Source organism: Hypanus sabinus, chromosome X1, assembly GCF_030144855.1.
Source record: "Hypanus sabinus isolate sHypSab1 chromosome X1, sHypSab1.hap1, whole genome shotgun sequence".
NCBI classification, from domain to species: Eukaryota; Metazoa; Chordata; class Chondrichthyes; order Myliobatiformes; family Dasyatidae; genus Hypanus; species Hypanus sabinus.
In genome coordinates this window covers 13606468-13632601 of record NC_082738.1, presented here as the reverse complement: position 1 = coordinate 13632601, position 26134 = coordinate 13606468, and the positions used below count along the sequence as shown (strand labels likewise).

Sequence of the window (26134 nt, the reverse complement as noted above, 5' to 3'; positions counted from 1 at the left end):
TCCAGTCTTTCCCTTTCTGTCTCTCTGTTTCTGCCCAGATTTAGCAAACAATAGGATAAAGTCTCTCGACAGTGGAAAGTCTGTTGCTTTTAAGCATGCACAGTGTCACTGCTGCTGACTCCTTGGGTCCCACTTTACTGATGAATTGTCTGAGGCACAGTACATACAACACTATTGATATACTTCCATGACTTCTCCATAGTAATCACATTCTTTCTCTCCCTCCATCAGGTATCAGAAGGCAGCTGAGGAAGCCAGCAGTGACCGAAAAAAAGGGGTAGGTGTATTCAAACTGCTCTTTTGGGTGCATTCTGTTCCTTTTTTATGTGTGGCCAGAGTGCACAGTGAAGGAACTACTCTACATTTTGCTCTTGGGAAAAATAAACTGAGCTGGAACAGATAAGTTTACCCTGATAGTTTTCAGTGTAGAAGCATGTAAATACAAAATGCCTGAAATGAGTGCCCTGTTCTGTTGGCTTATTATCTTCTTAGCACCAAACAATGTCACTGCTGAAACCATGCAGGCCAATTCTGCTTATGATTATACCACACCATGATAGTTTGGTGATGAAATTATCAAGTTGTAGTATGTCTGATCATACCAAAATGTGTATTGTTCTTCAAAACTGTTAGCAAGTGTTGTTCTGTTTTGTAACCCTTTTCTGTATTCTGCCAGGTAGTGTAGTGGTTAGCATAACACTTTACAGTACGAGCAACCTGGGTTCAATTTCTGCTGCCTGTACGTTCTCCCTGTGACCGTTTGGGTTTCCTCCAGGTGTTCCGGTTTCCTCCCGCAGTCTAAAGACCTACCAGTTAGTAGGTTACTTGGTCATTGTAAATGATCCTGTGATTAGGCTGGGTTAAATCGAGAGATTCCTGGGTAGCATGGCTCAAAGAGCAGGAAGGACCTATTCCATGCTGTATCTCAATAAATAAATAATATTGGGTGTGCTTGTAAGCAGGCCTCCTTCTCCCAAAGTATTTGCTGATTGTTCAGTGCAACAACCCCCTTGTTTGATTTGAAGTCATTAAAGATATTTAACTGGGCCCTGATGAGAAATGGGGATAAAACAAAATTGAGGAATCTATGGAAATGAAAAATAACAGACAGGAAACAATGGAGGGGAGCCAACTTTATTTGCAATTGGAGGAAGGTGAGATTCATTTATTTCTCTGCATCATCAACAACAAAACAATCCATTTCTTCAACTGTTCATTGCAACTTGCACGCTGCTGCCCAGCAGCGCAGTTGTTGCATTTTGACCCCTGCCTCTTCCTGTGCATTTCCAAATTCTCCTTCCAAAATAGTCCAAACCATTGAAAATCCAGCAACTTTCAGTCAAGGTGAACAAATGGGTTTCAACTTCAAATAGTTGAAATAAAACTCGTGTGCCAACAGTGAGATGATCAGTTTTGTCCCAAGCACCCAATAAAGATAAACTATATATTGTATAAATGTACTCCTATTTTTTTTAATATATAATTGAAAAAAACTACCCTGTACATTACTCCTCCTGAGTAATCCTCTTGTACTAAACAGTACTAAGTAGGAAGGGCAAAATCCGCAGTTAATTACAAATGGTGCTCAGCTGAAGAGTTTTATTTAAAATTGGGAATAAAAATAAGCTTTTCCTTTCTGGATATATCTGATTTTGGTGAGAAAAGCAGCCTGCACATAGACCAAGAGGTTACAGAGGAAACTTCTGACCACCAACCTGGACTCCAAGGTTGGGCAAGAGGCTGGATTCTGTATACTGGATTCTGGGCTGGATAGGGTTAGCTTTCTAGAGATATTGGAGCTTGTAGTGTGGATTGCAATTTTTGTTTTGAGTCCCTCCATCTAACTGCTGGGTTACACAAGGACTTCACCTGTGCAGAGCATATCTGCAAATCCCTTACTAAACCTTGATTCCTTGGGGCAGCTTGTACCACTCACGGGCCACTCCTACAGGAGCAAGCTATCACTCCATAGGTTGAGGCCTGCTTTGTTTTAGCTTTCAAAAAATTTCCTTCCATGACTGACACTGGCAACATTACTTGGGTGGGTGTTCCCATCCCATTCTTCTTTCCTTCCTCCTCACTCTACATCACTATATCATCTCCCAGAAGCAAAACACCAATTCTATACAATTCCATGAAGTTCAAGGACTCAGACTTTGCCTTGTCCAGGGCCAGTTCTGTAATTCCTGAAGCTTTGTGTCCTGAATGCTGTTTAATTTCCAGCGAGTGGCAGTAAAATTCTAAGCCCCAGATACACATTATTAAATGCAAGAGATTGGTTAAATTATGGTTGTATTCTCTAGACATTAGAAGGTTTAGGTCTGGCTTAATTTAAGTTTTTTAAGGCAATGGAGATATGAGAAAGACATTAGGTCAGGAAAAATTAGGGCAGGGGTGGGGATCAAGTTCTAAAATTAGAATCGGACCTTTTAAGAGTAAAGTTCAGACATGCTTCTCTATGCAGAGGTGGGAGAAGTTCAGACATGTCTCCAACAAATATTGTTCAAAGCTGGGTCAGTTAATTTTAAATAAAAGACTGTTATTTGTGGTCACCAAAGATGTGGGAAAGAAGGATAATGAACTTATCTCGGATCTACTATGATGTCATTCAGTGACAACAGACTCTAGGTCTGCTGACCTATGCAAGATAAGGTCACGTTTGGTTATGATGTCTATTGACAATCATCTCTTGCACTATGAAAAGCCACTGGGACAGTTGCGACGTACATGAGGAACTGTAGACAAGACTTTTTGAGTAGAGAATGGTTGTGGAGGGAGGGGAATGCCTCAGAGAAGGAATAATTGATAGTTGTTAAATTTTTGGATTTTAAGATTAGAGAAACTTTGCATCATAAAAGAACAGTGTTAAGAAAACAATTTAATTTTGAGGATCTGTACAATTCAGTAAATGACTTCAGTTTCCAGCATTTAGAAAAATTAACAAACAAGAAATTAGAAAATAAAGACTTGAGGACAGTCACACTACGTTTAGCAGGAGCTTCTCCATCTGTCGCTGAAGTTTGCAAAATTAATCCAAGTAATATTTAGTTTCTGTTGTGAGCAGATGTTTTCTGCTATATTTGATACCTTGCCTGTTACTGCAATCAAGGTTAAATGCCCATTTGGATTTGGAGTTAAATTTGTGAGGTGGGCCTCAATCCCAGTTTATCCAATAATCCTTTTTAATTCTTATGGGCTTTATCTAGCTATTTTTCTCTTTCAAATAGTCTGTACTGTAGGATAAGACAAGGAGTGTTAAGCACTTGGTGTTGATAATGAATTGCAAGCAGGTACAGTTCTTCTGGAGATTCATTTTGAAGGTTGTCTATCTTATTTGATGATTATGTGTCCAATTTGTTACCAACAACAGCATTTGCTATGTACGTTATTTTAATACAATGTTAGGTTTAGCTGATGATGCAGATTAATTTTATATCCTTCGGAAACCTAATTAGTATTGGAAATCAGCAAGCAGGTCTGGCTGTAATGGGTAAGTTTATTATCATGGTAAAGACATTTGAGGTTTGCTATTTATTTTAATTCAATCAGTATTATGCCCAGTTTGTTGAAGTTTGGATACCTTGGAGCCAAGGTAGCTATTTGGAATACAGATGCTGGATATGCTGGAAATCCAGAGCAACACACACAAAATGTTGGAGATCATCAGGACTGGAAAGGAAGAGGGAAGATGCCAGAATAATAAGTTGGGGAAGGGGAAAGGAGGTGGAGGACAGAGTGGGGAATTGAAGAAGCGGGTAGGAGGAGGACAGTGTGGGGAATTGAAGAGGAAGGAAGGAGGAGGGGATAAATACTGGAAGGAGAAATCGATGTTACTTCCGCTGGCCTTGTACCTCTGCTCTTCTCCTGCCTTTCACATCCCCCTGGGTGTCCCTCATTCCCTTGGTCCACTCATCTCTCCTATAAATTTCCTTCTTCTCCAGTCCTTTGCCTTTTCCATCTCTCATTTCCCAGTTTCTTATTTCATCCTGCTCCCCCACTAACTTGGCTTCACCTATCTAGCTTGTCCTCCTTCCACCCTTTCATTCTGGCATCTTTTCCCTTCCTTTCCAGTCCTGATAACCCCCCGAAATGTTGACTGTTTATTCACTTTCATAGATGCTGCCTGACCTGTTGAGTTCCTCCAGCATTTTGTGTGTGTAACTCTGGAATACGTAGACCACTTCTAGTATCATCTCAGTGATGATTAAATTCACTGCTAACTTGAATGCCCCAACCTTTGTTCAATTGAGCAAAAAGAGATTTTGAAGGTTAAGACTTGAACCTGGCACAAAGCCTGTGGATTGCTGGGCAGCAGCATTTGCTGCACTGTTTTCGACCAAATATTGAAAGGCCTGGATAGAGGGGAGATAGAGAGGATATTTCCAATCATGGGAGAGTCTAGGACCAGAGGGCACAACCTCAGAAGAGAAGGACGTCCATTTAGAACAAAGATGAGAAGGAATTTCTCTAGCCAGAGGGTGGTGAATCTGTGGAATTCATTGGCACAGATGGCTGTGGAGGCAAAGTCATTGAGTATGTTTAAAGCAAAGGTTGATAGGTTCTTGATTAGTAAGGGTGTCAGAGATTGGGAGGGCTATGGCAAGATATGGAATTAAGAGGGAAAATAAATCGGCCATGATCAGATGACAGAGCGGACTTGCTAGACCAAATTGCCTATTTCTAGCCCTTTGTCTTGGGGTCTTCTGGTCTGAGATGCTTGTGAGACTTGGACAATTAACAGCACTGGAAAAATGCCAACAATCCGTACAAATTTCTTCCAATTCTTTGGGAAGGTCAGCAAACCAGTATTGGTGTCCTTTTCCTAGGTTTGCATCCCCGGCACTGAGGCTCTAATCACTTAGTCAGCTGCTAGGCAGCCCATATTGTCTGCATACCTGACATCAAACAGGCACTCTATTCTAAACTCTCATGGGAAGAGATTATCAGGCAGACAAAGGAAAAGATTCAGAGGTGCTCAAAGATGAAGCATTCCCACTGACTGCTGGGAATCTCTGGCCCATAACCAGTCAAAGTTGAGGAGAAGTATTTGGGATGGTGTTGAAAACCTAGAGGCAATGCATCAGAGCACACAGAAGTTCTACATAAATTGTAGAAGGAATGAGCCTCATCGGGAACTCCCCATCCACCCTGTCAAGCGCCGCCTGTGCCATCTGTGAAAGAGTCTACAGTACCCATATTGTCCTCATTAGGACTGAAACTGATGTGGATGCAAGTCATTCTCTGTCCTGACAGACCATTTTAAGATAATAATTGAAACTATTGAAACAAAAGAATTGGTTATTAAGTTTCAATAGTTTTCAGAGATTTGTACTGTAGACCTGCTGAAGCAGTAACCATTTGGGTGATTTGTATGGATTAGGACTGCACCCTGGATGAGTCTTGCTGTTTTGGAAGGGAAAAAAGATGTATCTCTCTATCTTAAACTGGATGTTAACATCACAGTATATAACTGTATCCCACTCCCAACACACAAAAGGCCCAGCATTCCAATGATGTCATCACTTTGTCATGTCAATGGCCATGACTGTTTCACTTAACCAACTCTGTTCAATTAGCAAGCTCTATGATTAAAGTCTACTTTTGTTAACTCTGTGCTCACTGTATATCTATTGTGTGAAAGATGTAATAATAGGAAATGAGTCATTAATGACATAGCATAGCTGTAACTGACAAAATTTGCATCTTGGTCTGTGTTCTATACATTTTTGAGTGTATTTCTAGATGGAGATTTTTCCAGTTAATGCATGTTATTGTGGTTCATTTGCAAGTCCAGATTGGAGAGGAATTTTTTTGGATTAAATCAGGTAAATCCAAGGAAAATGTTGTAAAAGATATGCAAAGTTCCCTCCAAGTACCAGAGAAGGGGATCTAGCAGGAGGTTTTCTGTAGAGATTGAAAAACAATGTGTAACTTTGTTGGAGCAAGAAGCACAAGGGATGTATGTGATAACAGTCCATTTTACAGTGAGGGTTAGAATGTTATAGAGAGTCTGGGTTAGCTGGGGCAAAAGCAGCTGCTGAGGCTTGGCTGGGGTAATCTGTACTTGTTTTCCACACAGTATAGTATAAATGGGACCAGAAAATGCTAGAAACACTTCGTAGGTCAGGCATAACTATGAAGAGAGAGAAAAATGGTTAATTTTCAGGTTGATGTTCTTTCATCTGAACTATAGAAGTTGGAGATGAATGGGTTTTTAACATACAGTACTAATGTGGGGCAGGGGTAAGGAAAGAAAGCAAAGATATCAGTTATGGGATGGAAGGCAGGAGAAATTAAATGACAAAAGGGGTGCTGGATCTAAATCAGGATTGAGGATGAGAGTGATAATCCAACCTTTGTATGGATTTAATGAAATGGATTGGTAGGATAGAATGGGCAAAGTACCATGTATGAATGAACCACTTCTGCATCCTGATTTGTCCATGGGTCATTTTGGCACAGGTGAGATGGGTCAAAGGGCCTTTTTTTTGCTATCGTGCTCTATGATTCTATGACAACCTGGATTTTGAAAGCTTTCCATGGTAATTTAAACCAATCTTTGGAGACAAGGGACCGCAGGTGCTGGAATTCTGGAACAACATTCAGAGTGCTGGAGGAACGTAGCGGGGCAAGGAGCTTCCATAATACAGATTTTTTTAAAGGGATATCTCTGATATCCTGGTATGGAAGGCCTCATCGTGGGAACAGATGCAGCGGAGAAGGAACTGAGAGGAAAGAATAGCATTCTTGCAAGTGACAAGGTGGGAAGAAGTTTAGTCAAGGTAGCATGGGAGACAGTAGATCTGCAGATGATGTCACAGTGAATGATCTGTCTCCCAAGATGGAGACAGATCAAAAAGGGGGAGAGAGATGTTGTATATGGGCTAAGTGAATTTGAGGGCAAAGTGGAAGTTTTTTTTTAAAAGTTGATAAAATTGATTAGCTCTACCAAGGTACAGGAAGTAGCACCTACGCAGTCATCAATGTAGTGGAGCCTTTTTTCCAGTCCATAGAGGCTGCATGATCCTGAGTTCCTCCAGCATTTTGTGTGTTATACCAGCCTTTACTCAGACCTTACAGAGCGAATCATGTGGGAAGAGTTTACTTAGATGTCAATGCTGAATTTCTTGCTCAGTTAATTTTCATGACATTTATACTCCAAAGAAGTGCATGCCATCAGATCAGAAAAGAAACTACTAGTTTAGGGTCAGCATAGCAGATTCATTATCTAAAACTTTTGATTTGAGTGAAATAAATGACAAGTCTGTTTGTCTGATTGGCATTGGACATTGGAACAGGTGATGTTAAGGATGGCAAAATTTTCCCAGTTTCTTGACAACTGGAAACCTTATCTCTCATTGGTTGCAGTAAAAATCCAAAATGTGTGCTTAATGATTGTTGAATCAGCTTGGAAACTCAAATGCTACTCACTTCAGTATACAGAACAGAGGGAGGAGTAGTACGCTGCATGTGCCATCTCTTAGATGAGACATTTTTAACAGAGGCCCCTTTGCTCTTCTGAGTAGATGTCAAAGATCCTACAGAGTTCTATTGAAGAAGAGTAGGCAAGGTCTGTGCTATGTCCTGGTTGATGCTTATCTGGACCACGGTATTGCTTTTTGTGCGAGCTTCTTGTGTACAAAATGGACTGTCATGGATTCTGCATTGTAAAAGTGTTTCACTTGATTGGCAGAAGAATGCAAGCTGAACCTATAAAAAGTGTAATAGAAAGTCCTTTTGTTCAGGGGAAAGTGCCTAATACCCTGTCCAGACTAACAGATTTTGTATTCAATAGTAGCATGCCTCTGGAAAAAAAGTAGCCTACCACTGCATTCATAGGGCAGCTCAGGATGAGAAATAAATGGCTCCTTGCCAGTGCCTCATATTTCTGGGGAGGAATTTATTATTTTTAAATAAGCTCCTTTACCAAATGGGAAATGAATGTCATCTGAAATTCCAGTTGATAAAGGCAAGTTGTCTGTTCAAGTTGTTCCCCTTTGCTGACTGAAATCAGCAACCTGTCTAAGCGCATCAGTCTGGTGAGCCTCTGCAGGATGCACTGACTCTGCTTTCTTGCTTGAATATAAAAGAATATATTCAAGCAGGAGATGAGCACAAGGAGAGTCGTGCAGACAGAGTGCAACCTTAAAACTGCCATTCACTGGAAACTTGAAACTCAGTCACTCCAAAGTTTTCAAATCAACTTAAAATACGACTTATTTAGTTTTTTTAAAAAGTAGAGCCTTGTTTTATGTTCCAGTGCTATAAGTGAAATCCTTAACAATTCCCTTCATTGTTCTTCCTTTTTCCTTATAAGGAGACCCTGCTGTTTTATCATTTCCTGCTCCAGTTTCCTGCCTTTCTGTTAAACCCCCAGGGCAGAAATGCCTGTACAAGTTGTAGCACTAAATGGTTGCAGCTGCCCATGAAACTCGAAGCACTGGTGACACGTAGTGCATATGTGTGCACTATTTCCTGCCTGCAGAACTGCACAAAAACTTGTTTCAACCCATGCTGTGGGCATTCCTTTTTTTGTAACTGCTTTTTAAATTGTCTTCTTGCAGAACACTGAAAAATTTGCCCCAAACCTGAGGAAGGGGACACTGAGCATCTTGAAGAAGAAGTGGGAGGATTCAGAATCTTCAGCTGCACAACCTCTGCCTCAGAAGTCTCCTGTCAGAATTAACAGACTTCGGGTCACTGCTGTCAGCCCAAACCCTAGCTTGGGGCTTCTAAGTGAGTCAGATCAGAATTCCAAGAGCCCTACCACCACAAGGATCAAGTCTCCTAGGAGCCCAGAAGCCTCAAGCAAATTTTCTTATCCTAGTGTAGAGAGTGAAGGGCAGACTGAGATAAAGCCACAGTCTGAGAGCTGGAAGATGGAGAGAGCTCTTTCAAAAGAGGGAATTGAAGTGGAGAATGGAACAGCACAAGATCTGACAATCTTCCCTAAAGTTGAGAAATTTAACGTCCCACTGAACAGTTTGAAGATGATGTTCGAGAAGAGTGATATGAATGCTCAGTCCAAGAGTAGACAACATGAACTCCCTGTCAAGGTAAGAGTTTGCATTGAGTAATACTGTTTGAATTAGGTAGAGTAACCTTCTCGTTCAGTTCATTTTAAACGTTCCAAGATTCTTGCTCTGATTGCCTGAAATGTTTGCTGCCTTCGTGTAGAATCCTCTTCTAACTTAGAATTTTAAAACAATTTTGTGGGCTGTTTTAATGATTGTTATTTTAAATGTGTTTGAACTTTAAAGTTTTTAAAGTTAGTTAAGGAAACTAGTGATCAGTTCCTATAACATTTCAATGCAATCTTTTTTTCTTTCTTGCACAGACAAGAGGTGCTCCTTCCACAGCCAGCCTGGTTTGTTTTTAAGATTTAAAGCAAAATCAAACTTAATACTACATGGAAGTTCCATTTTGAATTCTAGCTTCAGTTTGCTTGTTGGTGCAATTAAAAATTGTAAGGGAACGAGAAACTTCCTTACAGTTTGCAGCCTCAAAAAGTAAAACTCGAGAAATAGACAGCTAAAGTCTCGAGTTCCATCCTCCATCTGTTCTGAATTCTCATTTATGCCAAGAGTGCAAAAGTGATCCAGGCTTCTGTCTTGGCAGCTCTCTGGGATGCTGCTGAGGAAGTGTCCACATGTAAATGCCAATTGAGGCTAAGATTGAATTTACCGAACTGTACTCATGCAAGTACTTGCTGAGGCTCAAGCATGCCCTCTTGTGTAACATATGACAGGGCTGCCAAAATAAATTGCTGTAAGAAAAAGAAGAAAATTCTTTAGAATAACCAACCAAAGAAGAATTATTCTAACCCCATCCCTCAATTGTTCTTTTTGTCTGCTCTACAGTTCAAATAATTTAACAAAGCATAGCCATTGGACACCTTGGCTACATGTTCTGAACTTGCCAAGCTAAAGGAAAAGATTGAATGTGCTATCCTTGTATGAGCCCATTGGAAGACCTTTTAAAATTGTGGAAACAGGGAGGCAAATGAATCAGAATCAGGTTTACTATCACCAGCATATGTTGTGGAATTTGTTAACTTAGCAGCAGTTCAATGCAATACATAATATAGGAGAAGAAAACATTTATAAGTAAATCAATTACAGTATATGTATAGATTGAATAGATTAAAAATTATGCAAAAACAAATAATATTTATTAAAAATGTGGTCATATTCATGGGTTCAATGTCCATTTAGGAATCAGATGGCAGAGGTGAAGAAGCTGTTCCTGAATCGCTGAGTGTGTGCCTTCAGGCTTCTGTATCTCCTACCTGATGGTAACAGTGAGAAAAGAGCATGCCCTGGGTGCTGGGGGTCCTTAATAATGGAAGCTGCCTTTCTGAGACACCGCTCCCTGAAGGTATCCTGGGTACATTGTAGGCTAGTACCCAAGATGGAGTTGACTAAATTTACACCCTTCTGTAGCTTCTTTCGGTCCTGTGCAGTAGCCCACTTCCCCATACCCCCATACCAGACAGTGATGCAGTCTGTCAGAATGCTCTCCATGGGGAGGTTTTTGAGTGTATTTGTTGACATATCAAATCTCTTCAAACTCTTAATGAAATATAGTTGCTGTCTTGCCTTCTTTAAAGCTGCGTGTTGGGACCAGGTTAGGTTCTCAGAGATCTTGACACCCAGGAACTTGAAATTGCTCACTCTCTCCACTTCTGATCCCTCTATGAGGATTGGTATGTGTTCATTCGTCTTACCCTTCCAGAAGTCCACAATCAGCTCTTTGGTCTTACTGATGTTGAGTGAAAGGTTGTTGCTGCGACACCATTCCACTTGTTGGCATATCTCACTCCTGTACGCCCTCTCATCTCCATCTGAGATTCTACCAACAATGGTTGTATCATCAGCAAATTTGTAGATGGTATTTGAGCTATGCCTAGCCACACAGTCATGGATATAGAGAGAGTAGAACAGTGAGCTAAGCACACACTGCTGAGGTGCACCAGTGTTGATCGTCAGTGAAGAGGATATGTTATCACCAATCTGCACAGACTGTGGTCTTCAGGTTAGGAATTCGAGGATCCAATTGTAGGGGGGAGGTACAGAGGCCCAGGTTCTGTAACTTCTCAATCAGGATTGTGGGAATGAAGCAGAGAAAAATGGTCACCATAAGACATGAGAGCAGAATTAGGCCATTCGGCCTGTCAATGCTGCTCTACCATTTGATCATGGCTGATTATTTTCCTTCTCATCCCCATTTTCCTTATAACCTTTTGATGCACTTACTAATCAAGAATTTATCAAGCTCCACTTTAAATATATCCAATGACTTGGCCTCCACAGTTATCTGTAGCAATGAATTCCACGGATTCACCACCCTCTGGCTACAGAAATTCCTCATCTCTGTTCTAAAGGGGTTTCCTTCTATTGTGAGGCTCTGCTCTCGGGTCCCAGACTGTCCCACTTTTGGAAACACCCTCTCCATGTTCGCTCTGTGCCTTTACAGTTTGGTAGGTTTCAGTGAGATCCCCCCCCTTCCCCATTTATCTGAACTCCAGCGAGTACAGGCCATCAAACGCTCTTCATAGCTTATCCTTTTCATTCTCAGGATCATTCTCGAGAGCCTCCTCTGGACCCTCTCCAATGCCAGTATGTCTTTTATTCAATATGGGGGTTCACAATACTCCAAATGTGGTCTGACCTTTTCCTTGTAGCTTCTGCATTACATCATTGTCACAGGTGTGATTCTGCCTCCTGATCAATCTCGGCCAGAGGCAGGAGTTGAGCTGTCTTTCGCATTCTTGGCAGCACTAAAGGAAAAGCTGGCCAGTGTTCCTACTGCCTACTTGGTGAACTGCATTTAGTTACGTGGTTGTGGAGGATAGAACCTGGTTCATTGTAGAAACTTTCACTTGATAGTTGATGGTCAGGCCCTTTGCTTGTTTTTCAGTGAACAGGAACCACTTCCCCAAACTGTCATAAAGTCCAACTGAATTACAGGAAGTGGCTATTTTAGCCCTTTGAGCCAATTCTGATATTTAATAGTGTGTCTGATTTCATTTGATCTAGGTATTTGATAAGTTCTCTGTACACACACATAGGCTCTGAAGGCAAAATTATCTGTGGGAAAGTCAGGAAGATGAGTAACTCTTTTAACATGCAAGTGCATTGTAGACTGTCAGATTGGATCCTGGAAAATTTTATTCATTGGATAAAATGTCCCAACATTTTGCACATTATCACATGAATTTTGGCATTTGGATAAGAAAATACCCAAATGACCAAAAGCTTAGTGGAGGAGGCTGGTTTAAAGATCATCTTAAAGGACATGGAGGGAAATTGGAAATTTCTGAAGTTGAGAGCTAAAAGCACAGCCATCAGTATGAAGAGATTAAATTTGGAGATGCTTGAGTTCAAAGATAGAGGAGTGCAGGGTTTAGGGTTGTCTGAGGTGGTTGGTATTTGGTTAATTATCTCTTCTGTATGCAAAGCTTATATACAGAAGGGCATGGAATGTAGCTGTTGAGGTGGTGGTTCTAACTTTTCCCAAGCTGCTTGATATTGGTTACAGAAAGCTAATGTTTACACCTTTTTTGATTCAAATTGGTGCCAAATGATGACTGTATTTTTCTCTCTACTGATGCTGCCTCATCTGCAGAATATTTCCAACATTTCCAGTTTTTAGTTTAGAATTAGTTTGAGCTCTGGCATCATTTCCAGTTACAGAGCACTTCCCTTTTGATTAGGAAGTTTTGCCAAAGTGACTAGCTTCTCTTGATAACTGCACCACTCATCAGTGAAACAGTTTTGATGTTCCTTGTACACGTGGTGTTGGTCACAGCTAGTACCTGATTAGAAGCTTGCACTGTGTGAGCTGTTCAGACTTGGAAAATTGCCTACATCAGGCAACTTTATGGGAGTAGCACAAAACTGGCTGGTGAGTTTCCTACATAACAGTGACTACACTTCAAGAAGTGCGAGTAAAGCACCAAATGGCACCTTGAGGTCATGAAAGGTACAAGGGAAATGTAAATCTTAAATCTTGCTAAAGCCATTTGAGGTGCAGGGTGTGTGTGTGTGTGTGTGTGTGTGTGTGTGTGTGTGTGTGTGTGTGTGTGTGTGTGTGTGTGTGTGTGTGTGTGTGTGTGTGTGTGTGTGTGTGTGTGTGTGTGTGTGTGTGTGTGTGTGTGTGTGGTGTGTGTGTGTTGAAAAAATGCTTTTAAAAGCAAAGTCAAAGAAGAAAAAAATCTGCAGATGCTGCAAATCCAAGCAACACACACAAAATGCTGGAGGAACTCGGCCCAAAACATTGACTGTACTTTTTTCCATAGATACTGCCTGGCCTGCTGAGTTTTAAAAGTGAAGTGCTCTTTGAGCATTAATCCTGCTCACAGACTTGAGTAGGTTTGTGTGTCAGCCTGTAAGGGAAAATATATGGATGTATATATACAGAGTATATGAAAGCCTGCATGACCTTGGCCAGTGTTTGCATGAGAGACAATGTTGAGAAGGGAGCATTCCATGTGATAAAATGTCAAATGGTTTGCATGATCTATGCGGTCACATAATGAAACAGTAGCCTCTTTTTTTTGGTCCACTTATCTCAAGCACATGATCTGATTTTGCATAGTTATTCTGTTCTACTTTCCCTCTTTTTATAAATTTATTTTGACTCTGACGGTGGTGAGAGAAACTGCCCGACAGAGATGCCATTGTCTTTTGACGTGCTGCTTGAAATGGTGCTTTTCTTCCATTCCAGATGTTCCATGCTGTTTCAAATGGTACCCGGCAGATAGCAAGGGGTGCTGGGTATCTGAGAAAATGTAATGCCCTTAAGTTGTCTGTTTAGTTGGGAAACCTTCATGTTGGGAAACCTTCATCTTTATATGGTGGATCTTAAAATGTAATTTTCTTTGCAAGGAATACTAGTGTAAAGATAAATGTCACTGTAACTTAAAATAAACACTCAGACCTATAGAATCCAATTTCAGCAGCCTCAAACCAACCATCCTGTTCTGCATCTGAAACTATTTTAAGTAATTGAAGCCAAAGCAGGCCCCTCCCCCTAAATAACTTGCCTCGCTGTCATTGTGTTGGATTTGCTGACCGCAAAGGTTCTAATGCTCAAACAAAGATCTTAAGCCCTATTGGATATAAATAGCCACGAGTACTCTCACTAAAGGGAGATTATACCGTAACTACCCAATCTTTAAGGACTAGTTTACTTCCCTGTTTATTCTCTACATTGAATTTTAGCTGCCAATACCCACCATTTGAGTGGTGAATCCTCTCTCCCTACCAAGAAACATAGAAAACCTACAGCACAATATAGGCCCTTCGGCCCACAAAGTTGTGCCAAATATGTCCTTACCTTAGAAATTGCCTAGGTTTACCCATAGCCCTCTATTTTTCTAAGCTCCATGTACCTGTCCAAAAGTCTCTTAAAAGAACCTATCGTTTCCGCCTCCACTACCACCGCTGGCAGCCCATTCCACGCACTCACCACTCTCTGCATAAAAAGAAAACTTACCCCTGACAAGGAGAAGATACTTCCAGCTAACAACATTGTTTAAAATGTAGTTCATTTATTTTAGGTAATATATTTTTAAGTCCAAACAGCAAACTTAAAACCCATTTAAAACTCAGAGGATTTCTATCTTACAGTTATTTCCCAATTACAAACTGCTTCTAAAACACAACACATTTCTTAAACTCAAAGGATTTCAAAAACGCAGGTAGAGTTCCTATAAACTAAAAAGACATTGCATGATGTGGATGAGGATGTCGTCCATCACAGAAACTAAAGCTAGAGGAAAGAATTCTATTCACCCCATCTTCCTATCATTCTTCTTGATGTTTTTCAACCATTCCTAATAAGCCTGAACTGCTTTCTACATTTATACCTTTTTTTCCTGCCACTGGTGACTTCATGTGCATATGATATTTTCTCAGATATCCTTTCAACACAGTCTAAAATCATTTTGGAGACATAGTTCTTTAGCTATCTACCATTAATGCCGTGAAGCTGACTTCCTTAAGCACATAACACCTTCCACCTGTAAACATAGATATGCAGCTAAATAATATCTTATTTGTTCTGCAAGCTTCCTTGAACCAAGCAACTTAAGAGTCAGCCTGTCTGTTTGAAACAACACATTGTCTTGTACTGCATCTTGAGCAGTAATAAAGCAGTTGTATTGAGCTAAACCTTGTTTCTCCCAGACAGAATGCCAACTATCCATAAAACTTGTTTGCAAATCTGGTCTTTAGACAATACTTGTTTTAACCTCAAGGTGATTACTGCTTCCCATTTACATTTCAAGAACTGAAGACTGGCTTCCGTTTACAACCAGAAGTTAGTTGGAAGTTTACTTACATCTGTTTGTGATCTTACTAGTGCAGATGCTGTGTTTAGGAAGCAAGATTAGCAAATGACCAAGAAAGAGAAAGAATCCTAATGGCCAAGAAGTTAATATCCATCACATGGCAAGCATGTACCACAAGGTTCCGCATCAGTTATTTGCATGTTACTATATTGAGTAACTTCTGCAGAGCACTACAATAGCAAAGAGATTAAGTTGTTTAGGTTCTGAGGGGTGGAAAGCCAATGGCAGTTGATAGAAAAGTAGGATTTTTAAACAACATGCAAGTGCTATAGCTATACCTGATTAGAGTTACTTACCTGAGTGTTGATGCTCTGCATACACTGCAGAGAATCCTGAAGTGATGGAATTTGTTGATTTGGGGAAGCCCTCACCTTGGTGAATGGGTGTGTCTTCATTTGGAATTGGGTCTGTTTCTGTCAGTTGACGTATTCTGCCATTCATTTGCTGAAACAAATGACTAAAAATTCACTGATGTGCTCAGTGATACCTGTGCTCAAATGTTGAAATGTAGCAGTAATCCAAAATGTTTGTCCCTCAAAATGGGGATTGCATACTTGGAACACATTTCTTACTGTCTGAACTAATGCAGTGAACAGGTGATGGGGACTTTTTTTGTGGTGCTTTTTTTACTCCCGATCTCCTGTTCGATTTTGCATTTGTTTCTAATCTTTATCATTGCATATTGTTCTATTTCTTAGACTTCCAATCTGTATTTTTTCCTCAGCCTAAGTCCCACACATCTGATTTGTCCCTAATTATGAACACTTGGGCACATCACAGTCAACCCCAATAATGCCCTTGCATGCACTCTGAACAGGAGTTTCAACTGAACTCGGCTGCTTGGTAGATCAGTCTATGTAATGTCCCACTTCTCTCTGCCCTTCAAACTGAGATCATTTGCTCCAACTCTTTGCTTATGGGAGAATAGCATATAAAGAACTAAATCTGAGTCTACTTGGTCTTGGAATCTGGGAATATAGCATTCCATTTTCTTTGGGCACCTGCACAATTTGCAATCAAACATCTGATGCAAAGCTGCTTTTAATATTTCTACCTGTGTCCCAATTTGCCAGGTGCAGTTCCAATTTATTGCCATAACAGCAGTCCCCATCTTTTTAAGGACTCAACCATGATGTTTAGGAACAATGTTCACAGTTGTGTGTTGATTCTTTTTGTTTTTCCCATGTTAATTTGATGAGGCATTCTTTCCAAAAACTTGTATCATGGTGAGTAAAAGTAGTAAAGGAGGTCCACTCTGGATCCTTGGGCTATCTACCCAGTTAATCTGAGTTTGCTTTGTGTGACACATTCACTCTGGACTTCAGCAGCATTGTCAAAGGAGTCTGATCAAAGTACAAAGTTCTGTGGATCTGGATTTGAACTCCAAATGTACCATTCTTCAAAGAGCCTCGAATTATTAGGGGTGGGGAGTTTAATGACAAAACTATTTCAGATGCTTGAAACCATCTAGTGGCAGCAGGGTCACTTGCCGCCATGTGCAAGGTTTCAGTGTCGTTTGCCAGCCCTGCATGCCTTGTGAGGTGCAGGGCTCTGTTGTCCATGACTCATCACGCGACTTGTCTGTCACTGGCCTCCTGCATTTTACCTTTGAGCTCACGGCAAGCTTGAAGAACAGCACAGTCCCCTTATACTGGGACTTGTAGCCTTGTCTTGGCATGACTACAGTCATTTCAGAACATTAGTAGTTTCCATTTTATTTTTAGGTGGATGTGACAAGGAAGGTGTGGTTGAGGCATTTGGGAAATTTCTTTTAAATTTGGCTATTATCCAACCCTCCTCACCCTCCATTTGCTTTACAGATTTGCTTTGTTTCTTTTTCTGCTTACTTTCCTTGTAATTTCTGATGAAAAGTCCATATTTAAAATGGGAATTTCCCTGTTCTCTACACAAATGCTCTGACCATTTGGTTTTCTTTGCCCACTTCCAGCATCTGCATTTTGTTATCACTAAACAATGGTGTTAAGATTTCATTCTGGTGCAATGGTGGGGTGAAAATATTTGATTTATACCCTCTTGAACCTTGTGAAGCAATCCAATTAAAGATTTCTCTTTCCAGTGTGAATACTTTCAACTCTTAGAACTGGATGGTTAATTTCCAGTGACAGAGGCTAACTAAGTCTCTTGGCTGAGACTTTTTTTTTTTGGCTGTTTCTTTGGCAGTTTACAAAGAGGAGTTCAAGACCCTGGCCAGAATTTGTACGTTGACCTGTGTCATCAAATTATCTGGTCATTAGCTTATTTGTTGTTCACATGATCTTGCTGTCTTTGCACTTCAATGCTTTAGTTGAAAAATGTTTTGGAGCATTTTTTCCCCAATACTACCTTAAATGAATTTCATTAGTTCTTAGAAGACCAATTCATCAAAAAGCACAATCACATGGTAAGAGCAGAAAATGCCAAAACTGGTCAGCAAGTTGACTAGCATCTGTGGAAAGAAAGTGACTTCACGTATCAGGATGATCAGAAGCCCAATAATTTCATAAGGCTCGGATCTTTGTTTAAAATCAGAAGTATGATTAATTTCAATCTGAGTCCAGTGGATGGTACACATCCCTCCAAGTAAAATGGTTGTGGGATCAAGTTTGACTCAGCTCGGGTGAAGCTGCAGTGCATTTGCTGGATGTGTGCTGCACTCCAGTGAGTACCCATCTTATGGATGAGAGAAACTGAAATGCAGTTTACTCTCCAATTTTCCAGACTAATACCTATCTTATTGTATATTCAAGGAATTTTTAAAAAATATCCATTATATCATCGCATTCAACTTGCACAAACACTTCCTGCATAACAGCAGTGGATAAACATTGAGATCTGGGAAAATGTGGATCACTTTCTCTAATGTTGAGAGTCACCTCCCAGCTGTGACAGATTCATTGTTGAAACTCACCTTGGTCTCATGTGCTAACATGGCCTTTGGCCAGCTCAGAGACGACCTACTGTCAAACTCGTCTACTATGCAGCAGTGATCTCTGCCCTTCAGAGATATTTCTGAGACATTGACTACCCACAGTTGGCACCCCTTAAACTCTGAATCTGTAATATTCCCCATATTGATTAGCAGGACAAATGAGCCAATATCATTGTCCCCTCCAGGGCCAACGTTCACAACACTGATGCTCTGTTCATGTTCAACCAGTTCCAATGGATGGGCCAAGTCATTCACAAGCTTCACTCCAGACATTTATAATCCACCTCAGCTCTTTAACAGTAAGTGATTTTCAGGGGGATGTAGAAAACCCTTCAAGGGTGTTCTCAAATCTCCTTTAGAAAATGTAACACCCTCACTGACTTGTGGGAATTCCTGGTCTAATAGTGGTGAAAATGGAGGACTGTCATCTGGAAAAGCACTGAGGACCTCTTGTCTCTGTGATGGAAGAATGTGAAGGCCTAGTAAAAAGGAACATTAATTTCAAATGACACATCCACCCAACCTGTCAACCACCATCTTGCCCTGCTGTGGCAAGGTTTGCAATCTCATATAATTCTCTACAGCCACCTCAACCCACAGAAGTGAGGTGGAAACAAATTATTCTAGTCCACAAGGGATTGCCTGAGGAGGCGGAAATCAAGTGACTAGACCTTAAAAGTACTGTTTTGACTGTGAAACACATTGAGAATTTCCTGAATTTAAAGATGCAAAAATATTGCACATTTACTTTCAAATGCATTCAGAATAGTATTTCAATTTACCGAAGACTAATCCAGGAGAAATCTATTCTGTTACTGTTAATGCAGGTGACAATGAACTGACTGGGCTCACTTTCCTGGAGACAAAAGCAACATAGTCAACATGTCCTAAGTGACTTCCACACTAAATCCTGTGCGAGTCCAGATGGCTCAACAAGGTAACAGCAGAAAGGGTCCAAGTTCAATCAGTTTCAGTGACCTTTAGTGAGAAAAGAATAATAAGTCCACTTCTAATCATCCTTTGACCCTACAGCAAAGTCCACGTGTGCCTCACCTTAGTTGTAATGCTTATTGCTGTTGATTCCCTCAGAGATTGGAGCTCAGTTGCAGCACAGGCTAAAGAGTTTGTACGTTTTCCCAGTGAATGTGTGGGTTTCCTCTGTGTGCTCCAGTTTCTTCCTACATTCCAAAGGCACAGGTAAATTGGTCATTGTAAATTGTCATGTGATTCAACTGGGGTTAAATAGGTGGGTTGCTAGGTAGTGCAGCTCATTGGGACAGAAGGGCCTGTTCCACGCTGTACTACTTTAAAGAAAAACACATGAATTCATAGCAGCCCATTCAGCCCATATTTAATAAAATTGTGTGTGACCCGATGACAACCTCCATGTCATAATCTTTCACCCCTTTTCAAGAATCTATTTACTGCTGGTTTAAAGATATTCAAAGATCCTCCTCCTGCTGTTCTCAGAGAAAGACTTGCCACACTCTGAAAGGAAAAATATTTTGAGGGTGAGATTAATTGGACAACTTGGCCAAAGACCTGGCCAAGTACATAAACCCTCACTTCTGCAGTGATTCTACTGGCTGGAATTTTGCTATATGGTCAGAAATGCTTTGTGAAAGTTGATGGAGGTGAGAACTTTTTTTGCATATATGCAAACCAAATGAGTTCAACTGTACCATATTGATGTACAGAATGTGTTTTTGAACCCAAACAGCTCAAGCAATTCTCACTACTGTCTGTACTGAAGTTTCTAAAGATGTTACTTGTAACGTATAACTTTTAAGTATCAGGTTGATTTTTTTTCAGTTTAGTTCGTCATCCAAATGTGCGCACCAGGTACTGCTTTTTAAATGAATGCTTCAGGCGACATGTAGGTAATTCAATTACCAGCGACATATGGAGTTGCAAGTGATCGTAGGTACTCTACAATTTTTTTTCACCATCTGGAAATGGGATTAGAGGGGCCCCTATGATCACTGCAGATGGGGTCACTCTTGTCCATAAATGATACAAGGCTTTTGAACTTTTGTTAATCCAGATGGCTGTGCAGTGCTCTCGTTAACAGCATGTAAGTTTATTAAGACTTGTGTGATGCAATCATATGGTTCTGAACCTGGGCAGATGGGCCTCCTCGGCGTTCTCTTCATTGTCTGAGTTTCTTTATGCTTGGCGCTAATTGCATCTGCTAGTTCTTTTCAGTCAGGCAACATGCTAATTGGCAACTGTTTCAGAAAGCAGACGAAGATGATTTGATTAAAGAAGTGATTTGCGTTTCCTTCAATAGATAATGTGATGAGCAAGTTGTTTTCAGCTGCAATTGATAGCCAAAACATGCGCTGTATTCTTAAAACTAATGAGATATGAAAAGTAAATGAGAATCGTCCTGAAGTGCTTCCTCCCAGTTTAGAATCCAGTGTGCTGAGTCTTTTTGTTCTCAAGCAGGCTGCCCGAGATCGGCACCTCAAGTCTGACGTTTCCAAGAAGTGGTTAGACAAGACTGCAGAAGGCAGCTGTCTGATTGAAGGCGTGGTGGAGAACAAAGCAAAGGACGGGAGCACAAGTGGCTTTAAATCAGATGATTTTGGTAAGGATTTTTTATATCGTGGCGGGATGGAAAATGGGTTGTAGTTGGGTTGTATCCTTGTCGTTGTGTTCACTAAATCATTATTATTTGTAGAAGGCGCTGTTATCTTGAATTTTGAAAAGTACCACGCCACTGAGGAGGCATTAGCAGCACAAGGCTTTTAAAATTGTGAATGAAAGTAGTGATCGCGGTAAAATGTGTCGTCAGACTTGGATAGTGCAAGTTTAGCAAGTGTGTATTTTCTTAATGTACTGATCTGCTGAACGTCTGAAAATTGCTGTTTAATGTTACATTTGTGGCGCGGCCACTGAGCTGAAAACGAATCAGTAATAACGGCACGCTCCTGCTCTAGAAAGTGGCCTGGTTCCATTTGCAGAATTGTTTCCACGGCAGCTTGAAGCATTTTCGCCTCTTGGCCTCATGACCAGCTGTTTCAAGTTTTGTACTGCTGTTGGACTGAAACCAGCTCTTTTTTTTCTGTTTAGAAATGCCTGCTGTCTTGGTGGCAGGCAAAGTACCTTGTTTATATTGCCAATTAACTCAGATTTTTTAAGTGTTCAGTGCAAAGTATGCATAATTCTTCTGTGTCCTCTTAAAAACTGGTCTTGTTGCCAAAAGTGACTTGCTGCATGAAAAAGGGAATTTGAAGAAATAACCCGTGTCTTCTGAGTAGCATGTTACTGTATCCTTAAATCTTCTTACTAATCATTACATTAGCATTTCAATGCCATGTGTGCTTTAGTATTGGATCATCTATTGCTTGGATTATAGCAGAGTGTAGTGTTGAGTCACATTGTTTAGTGATGCCAGCTAACAAAAAGATGCTTTTTGGAGGGACAATAGGCAACTCTTGACTAACTGCTCAGAATGTAGTAGGTAACCATTTGCTATTAGATAACTGCAAAATTGGAGATTGCCAAGTATTTTTCAAATCTTATTAGTAATTGCTTGCTAATCACATGACTGCATCTGGTTCACTGCCATATTGTTAGATATTAAGTGTTTTAGAAAAGAAATGCCCTGGACTGTCCGTGGTGGTGAGATTTAACAGAGGCATTGGACTTGAACACTGAGGATCTTGGGAAAATAATCTTTTAAAACGATGTTTTTAATGAATGTACTTGCACATTATATTGTTGCTTCGGACATGGTGAGCTTTCAGTGAGTTAATCCATTTTGGAATAAACGCTACTGCATAAGTGATGCCTTCTAAATTAGGTTTGGAACAGTGCCGGTGGTCACTTCAAGTATAACTGAAGCAGCCACTAATTTTTTCACTTCCTGGAGTGCAGTACTGGCTCTGTATTTATGAGGGTTGATTTTCAAATTTATTCAAATATTCCACCAGTCCCTCTCCCCCTCTCCCCCTCTCCCCCTCTCCCCCTCTCCCCCTCTCCCCCTCTCCCCCTCTCCCCCTCTCCCCCTCTCCCCCTCTCCCCCTCTCCCCCTCTCCCCCTCTCCCCCTCTCCCCCTCTCCCCCTCTCCCCCTCTCCCCCTCTCCCCCTCTCCCCCTCTCCCCCTCTCCCCCTCTCCCCCTCTCCCCCTCTCCCCCTCTCCCCCTCTCCCCCTCTCCCCCTCTCCCCCTCTCCCCCTCTCCCCCTCTCCCCCTCTCCCCCTCTCCCCCTCTCCCCCTCTCCCCCTCTCCCCCTCTCCCCCTCTCCCCCTCTCCCCCTCTCCCCCTCTCCCCCTCTCCCCCTCTCCTTTTGCAAATAGGTAATGTATTAATGTCACATCTCAGTCTGGTTGGGGTGGTTCACCTCTGGGTAACTCAACAGCAACTCACCATGATCAAGGTTTTTTAAGTACTGAGAAGCTTACATTTGAAGAACTGCTTTTAAAGTGTTTTGCAAAGTTCTTGTTCAATGGGAATGTGGAGATGTACATTCTTATGTCTGAATTTTCAGAGTGTTTTAATGTTTGCAGATCTGGACACTTCTTTCCTCACACCCCCATTTGGCTTTATGTTGTAAATTGGAATACCTTGTAAATTTTTAATATTACTGTGTAATCAGCTGAATATTCCCAGCTGAATTGCTGCCTGTTCTTTTGAAGTCTGATACTTGCTTTATAGTTGTGTTATTTTCTTTATCTGTGACCAAACCATGTCTTCAGAGCTCTGAGGTTGCAGTGAACCACATTCTTTGGATTGAGGAGTGGGTAACACACAGTGCTGAAGGAACTCTGCAGGTCAGGCAGCATCTATAGAAATGAATAGATAGTTGACATTTCAGGCTAGGGCTACATTCAGGCCTGGAAAGGAAGGAAGAAGATGCCAGAAGAAAAAGGTGGGAGGAAGGAAAGAAAGACCAGCTGGAAGGTGATGGGTGAAGCCAGGTGGGTGGGAAAAGTCAAGGGCTGGAGAAGAAGGAATCTGATAGGAGACGAGAGTGGACCATGGGAGGACGGAAAGGAGGAGAGAATTTGTTTAATGGAAGGAGAAATTGTAAATATCATGGGCCTTTTATGCCTCTAACAATCCTGTTAACTATCTGAATACCAAACAAGGATATTTTTCAGCTACATTGATACAGGCTCCACATTAGAGCATATCTTCACTGACCTTAACAGGTGGTAGAGGAGGGGTAGGAAATGGGGCAATGGTGAGAAAGCACAGAAGATTTAGTTCTTTCTCAAAAAGGGCAAAATGAGTTGGGATTTAATTATGGATCTTTTCAAGCCTAGAAGATGAGAGACCCCCAACCAGGGATGACCATAAAAATGGAGATAGAGGGAACAGTAAGCTAGCAGTTGAGACAAATACATGCTGACTCCTGCCAGTGGAGTAGTGAGCAAACAGTTTTTGTGTAAACTACTTGGTCTCATTAGTATTTCTGCCCATAAGCTATGATCCTTTTCACTACCTGCCTCCTTGCCACTTTCCCTCTGGGCTGCCTATGTTCATTCATCCATCACCGTGGCTCCCATTTACACTTTGCTTGGCACCTTTCCAAAACAGATGGAACATCTGTTCATCCAGCTGTTCACACACATTGTCAGGGGCTCCCTACTAACATTGAGTGAGAGACCATTTGTTTCCGTGCTCTAATTTCATATGGTGTTTTTGCTTAGAATAAGAGGGTTCATTTTGCAACAGACAAAAAATAATGCTGGCCTTGGGATAACTGGGGGCAAAAAACTGTCCCATCTCCAGTAATACCAGTACATTGGAGACAAAGACACAATCAATGAGAATAAGCCTGAATCTCAACCACAGACTAGTCCTGGGATTTCTGATGATGCCTCACTGGAGGTGCTTAAGAAAGCCCCAGCTCCCTGCAGCTTGCCCTCCCCACCCCCACCCCCCAGTACTAGTGCTTCAGCCTGCTCTTCAATATTCTGCTCGTATGAAAGCTAGTTCATTGCTTTCTTAAAAATGAAGTACATCCACCTTCTCCTTAGCAAGTTTTCTTGTATCCAGCACTCTGAAGTAGGATATTTGAATCCATGAGTCCTTCCTATATCTACCAAATTCTTTCGAAGATCTTGAGTATCAACATTTACCTTGCCCTTTCAGTCTCGTGTTAAAATGTAACCAGCATCTCCAGCTTGAATGCCCAATCCCCTTCAAATCTTTTGCACTTTATGTACCCCTCTCCAAGACGAGGATGATTTCCCTCAGTGTCCCAGGACACTCACTCAAGTGGGTGTTCCTGTGCTTTGTTAGAAGGTATTCCTTTCTTAGGATTTGTACTCTTCAAGTTGTGCTACTGGTTTTCAAGCACTCCAGCTACACTGTCTTGTCTTTTCCTGTTCATGATTCCCTTTATTTTTGTTGTTACCTTTTTCTTTCCCCCTTTCTCCTGTTTTATGATCTAGCTTTTCTCCAAATGAAGTTACTTCTTGTGTGTGAATCGAAAGTTGTGGTTAAAGTTTTATGAATGTAATAATCTTCTGCATTTAAAAGGATCATGCATGATCTACCTGCAAAATGTGTAAACTACTTTCTTTTTCCATTTGATTTGTAATTAGAGGATTTATTTGCCAATTAATGGCCAATCATAAGTCTCAAATTAGCCTTCTATCCCTTTTATAAATTGGGAACACATTTTCCTTTCAGTAATTTGTTACCCTTGATTCCCATCAATATTTTGAATATTTTGGTTTTGCTACCTACTTTAAACCAATGTTGCTTGGATTTCTTAATCTGCAACTTTAATTTTGGCAAGAACGAAAAACCTACCATTTGTCAACATGTCGACATGTTTTTGGCTTTGAGTTATGACAGTCTTTCTTTGCAAATGGGTATTGTGGCTGACAGCTTTGGCAGTCCAGTTCTAATTCAGCAAAACTGTCAGTTGTGGCATTTAAAGCAGACCACATAAGTGTGAGCTATTTTTTGAGTTGTGTGGAATTCTACCTGCCTTTTTTAACTTTCCTCCAAAAATAACCTCTCCTTTCTGAGATTGGCCAGGGCAAGCATCAGCAGAGATGAGGGGAACTATGGGGAATGGAACCTATTGCAATCTGGTCTCTTACACCTAAAGGCAAAGAAGTTTTTCCACTGTATCCTGCAGTATTGCAAGGGTACAATGCTCAATTTCATCAAGATCCTGAGAAGAACTGATGTGAACACTCTCGCAGAATTTGTCACTACAGAGGAAGGGCCATGTTCTGTTGATGTGTTCCTAGCATTAGAGCTCATTGCTGGGTTTTTTTTTAACTGTTACCAAAAATGCCTAATTATAGAGCACATTAAGGAAGGGTCTTATTGTACAGCAGATGCTGGGTATTTTTTGGCCATGGTGGCAAAGCAATTTGTAAGCTTTTTGTAATTATTGTTGTGGCTTCTTTGTTGGGATAAATGTTTTGAAGGGGTTCCATTGTAGCGCCATGACAAGGGTGGGACACGGGTCCAATTTGTTATTCACATCGAATCTGAACTTTGATTGGGGCAATTGACAGGATTACTCCAAGATGAGCTGGCAGAGTCAATGGGCTAAATGTCAGTGGTCTGTGCTGTGGCAATTCTTTTGTGTGCTGCAGTCTTGAAGAATTGGAGAAAACAAAAGCTCATCAGCCTCTTGCCTACTGTCATTGTTTTAAAAATAAAATCCAATTTGAAGGGCAATGCTGGAGCCCATGGGAGATGGTCCCAAATTATGTGTTGATTGTTGGTATCTCGTTGGAAAGACTAAGTTGCATGTCTCCCTCGGTGATGACCAGCAGTCCATCTATGTGGTGATGTTACACTGCTGGCAACACCTCTTACTCTGTCCAGATATGGTAGCAGTTTTAACATTCCCCCTTATTGGGAAAGGCT

General features: G+C 41.0%; 1 protein-coding gene across 2 annotated transcripts in view; it reads left to right on the top strand.

Annotated features, from left to right (window-relative positions):
* lima1a (LIM domain and actin binding 1a) overlaps positions 1 to 26134 on the top strand; it is a 137095-nt gene that overhangs the window by 85092 nt on the left and 25869 nt on the right. Inside the window, exons 3-5 of one of the 2 annotated variants that reach the window (XM_059955841.1) lie at positions 232 to 277; positions 8565 to 9056; positions 20733 to 20874. In XM_059955841.1, the coding sequence (XP_059811824.1) occupies positions 232 to 277; positions 8565 to 9056; positions 20733 to 20874 (680 nt within the window). Of the gene's footprint in view, positions 1 to 231; positions 278 to 8564; positions 9057 to 20729; positions 20875 to 26134 lie in introns of both variants that reach the window. The other variant, XM_059955840.1, reaches the window with a different exon arrangement.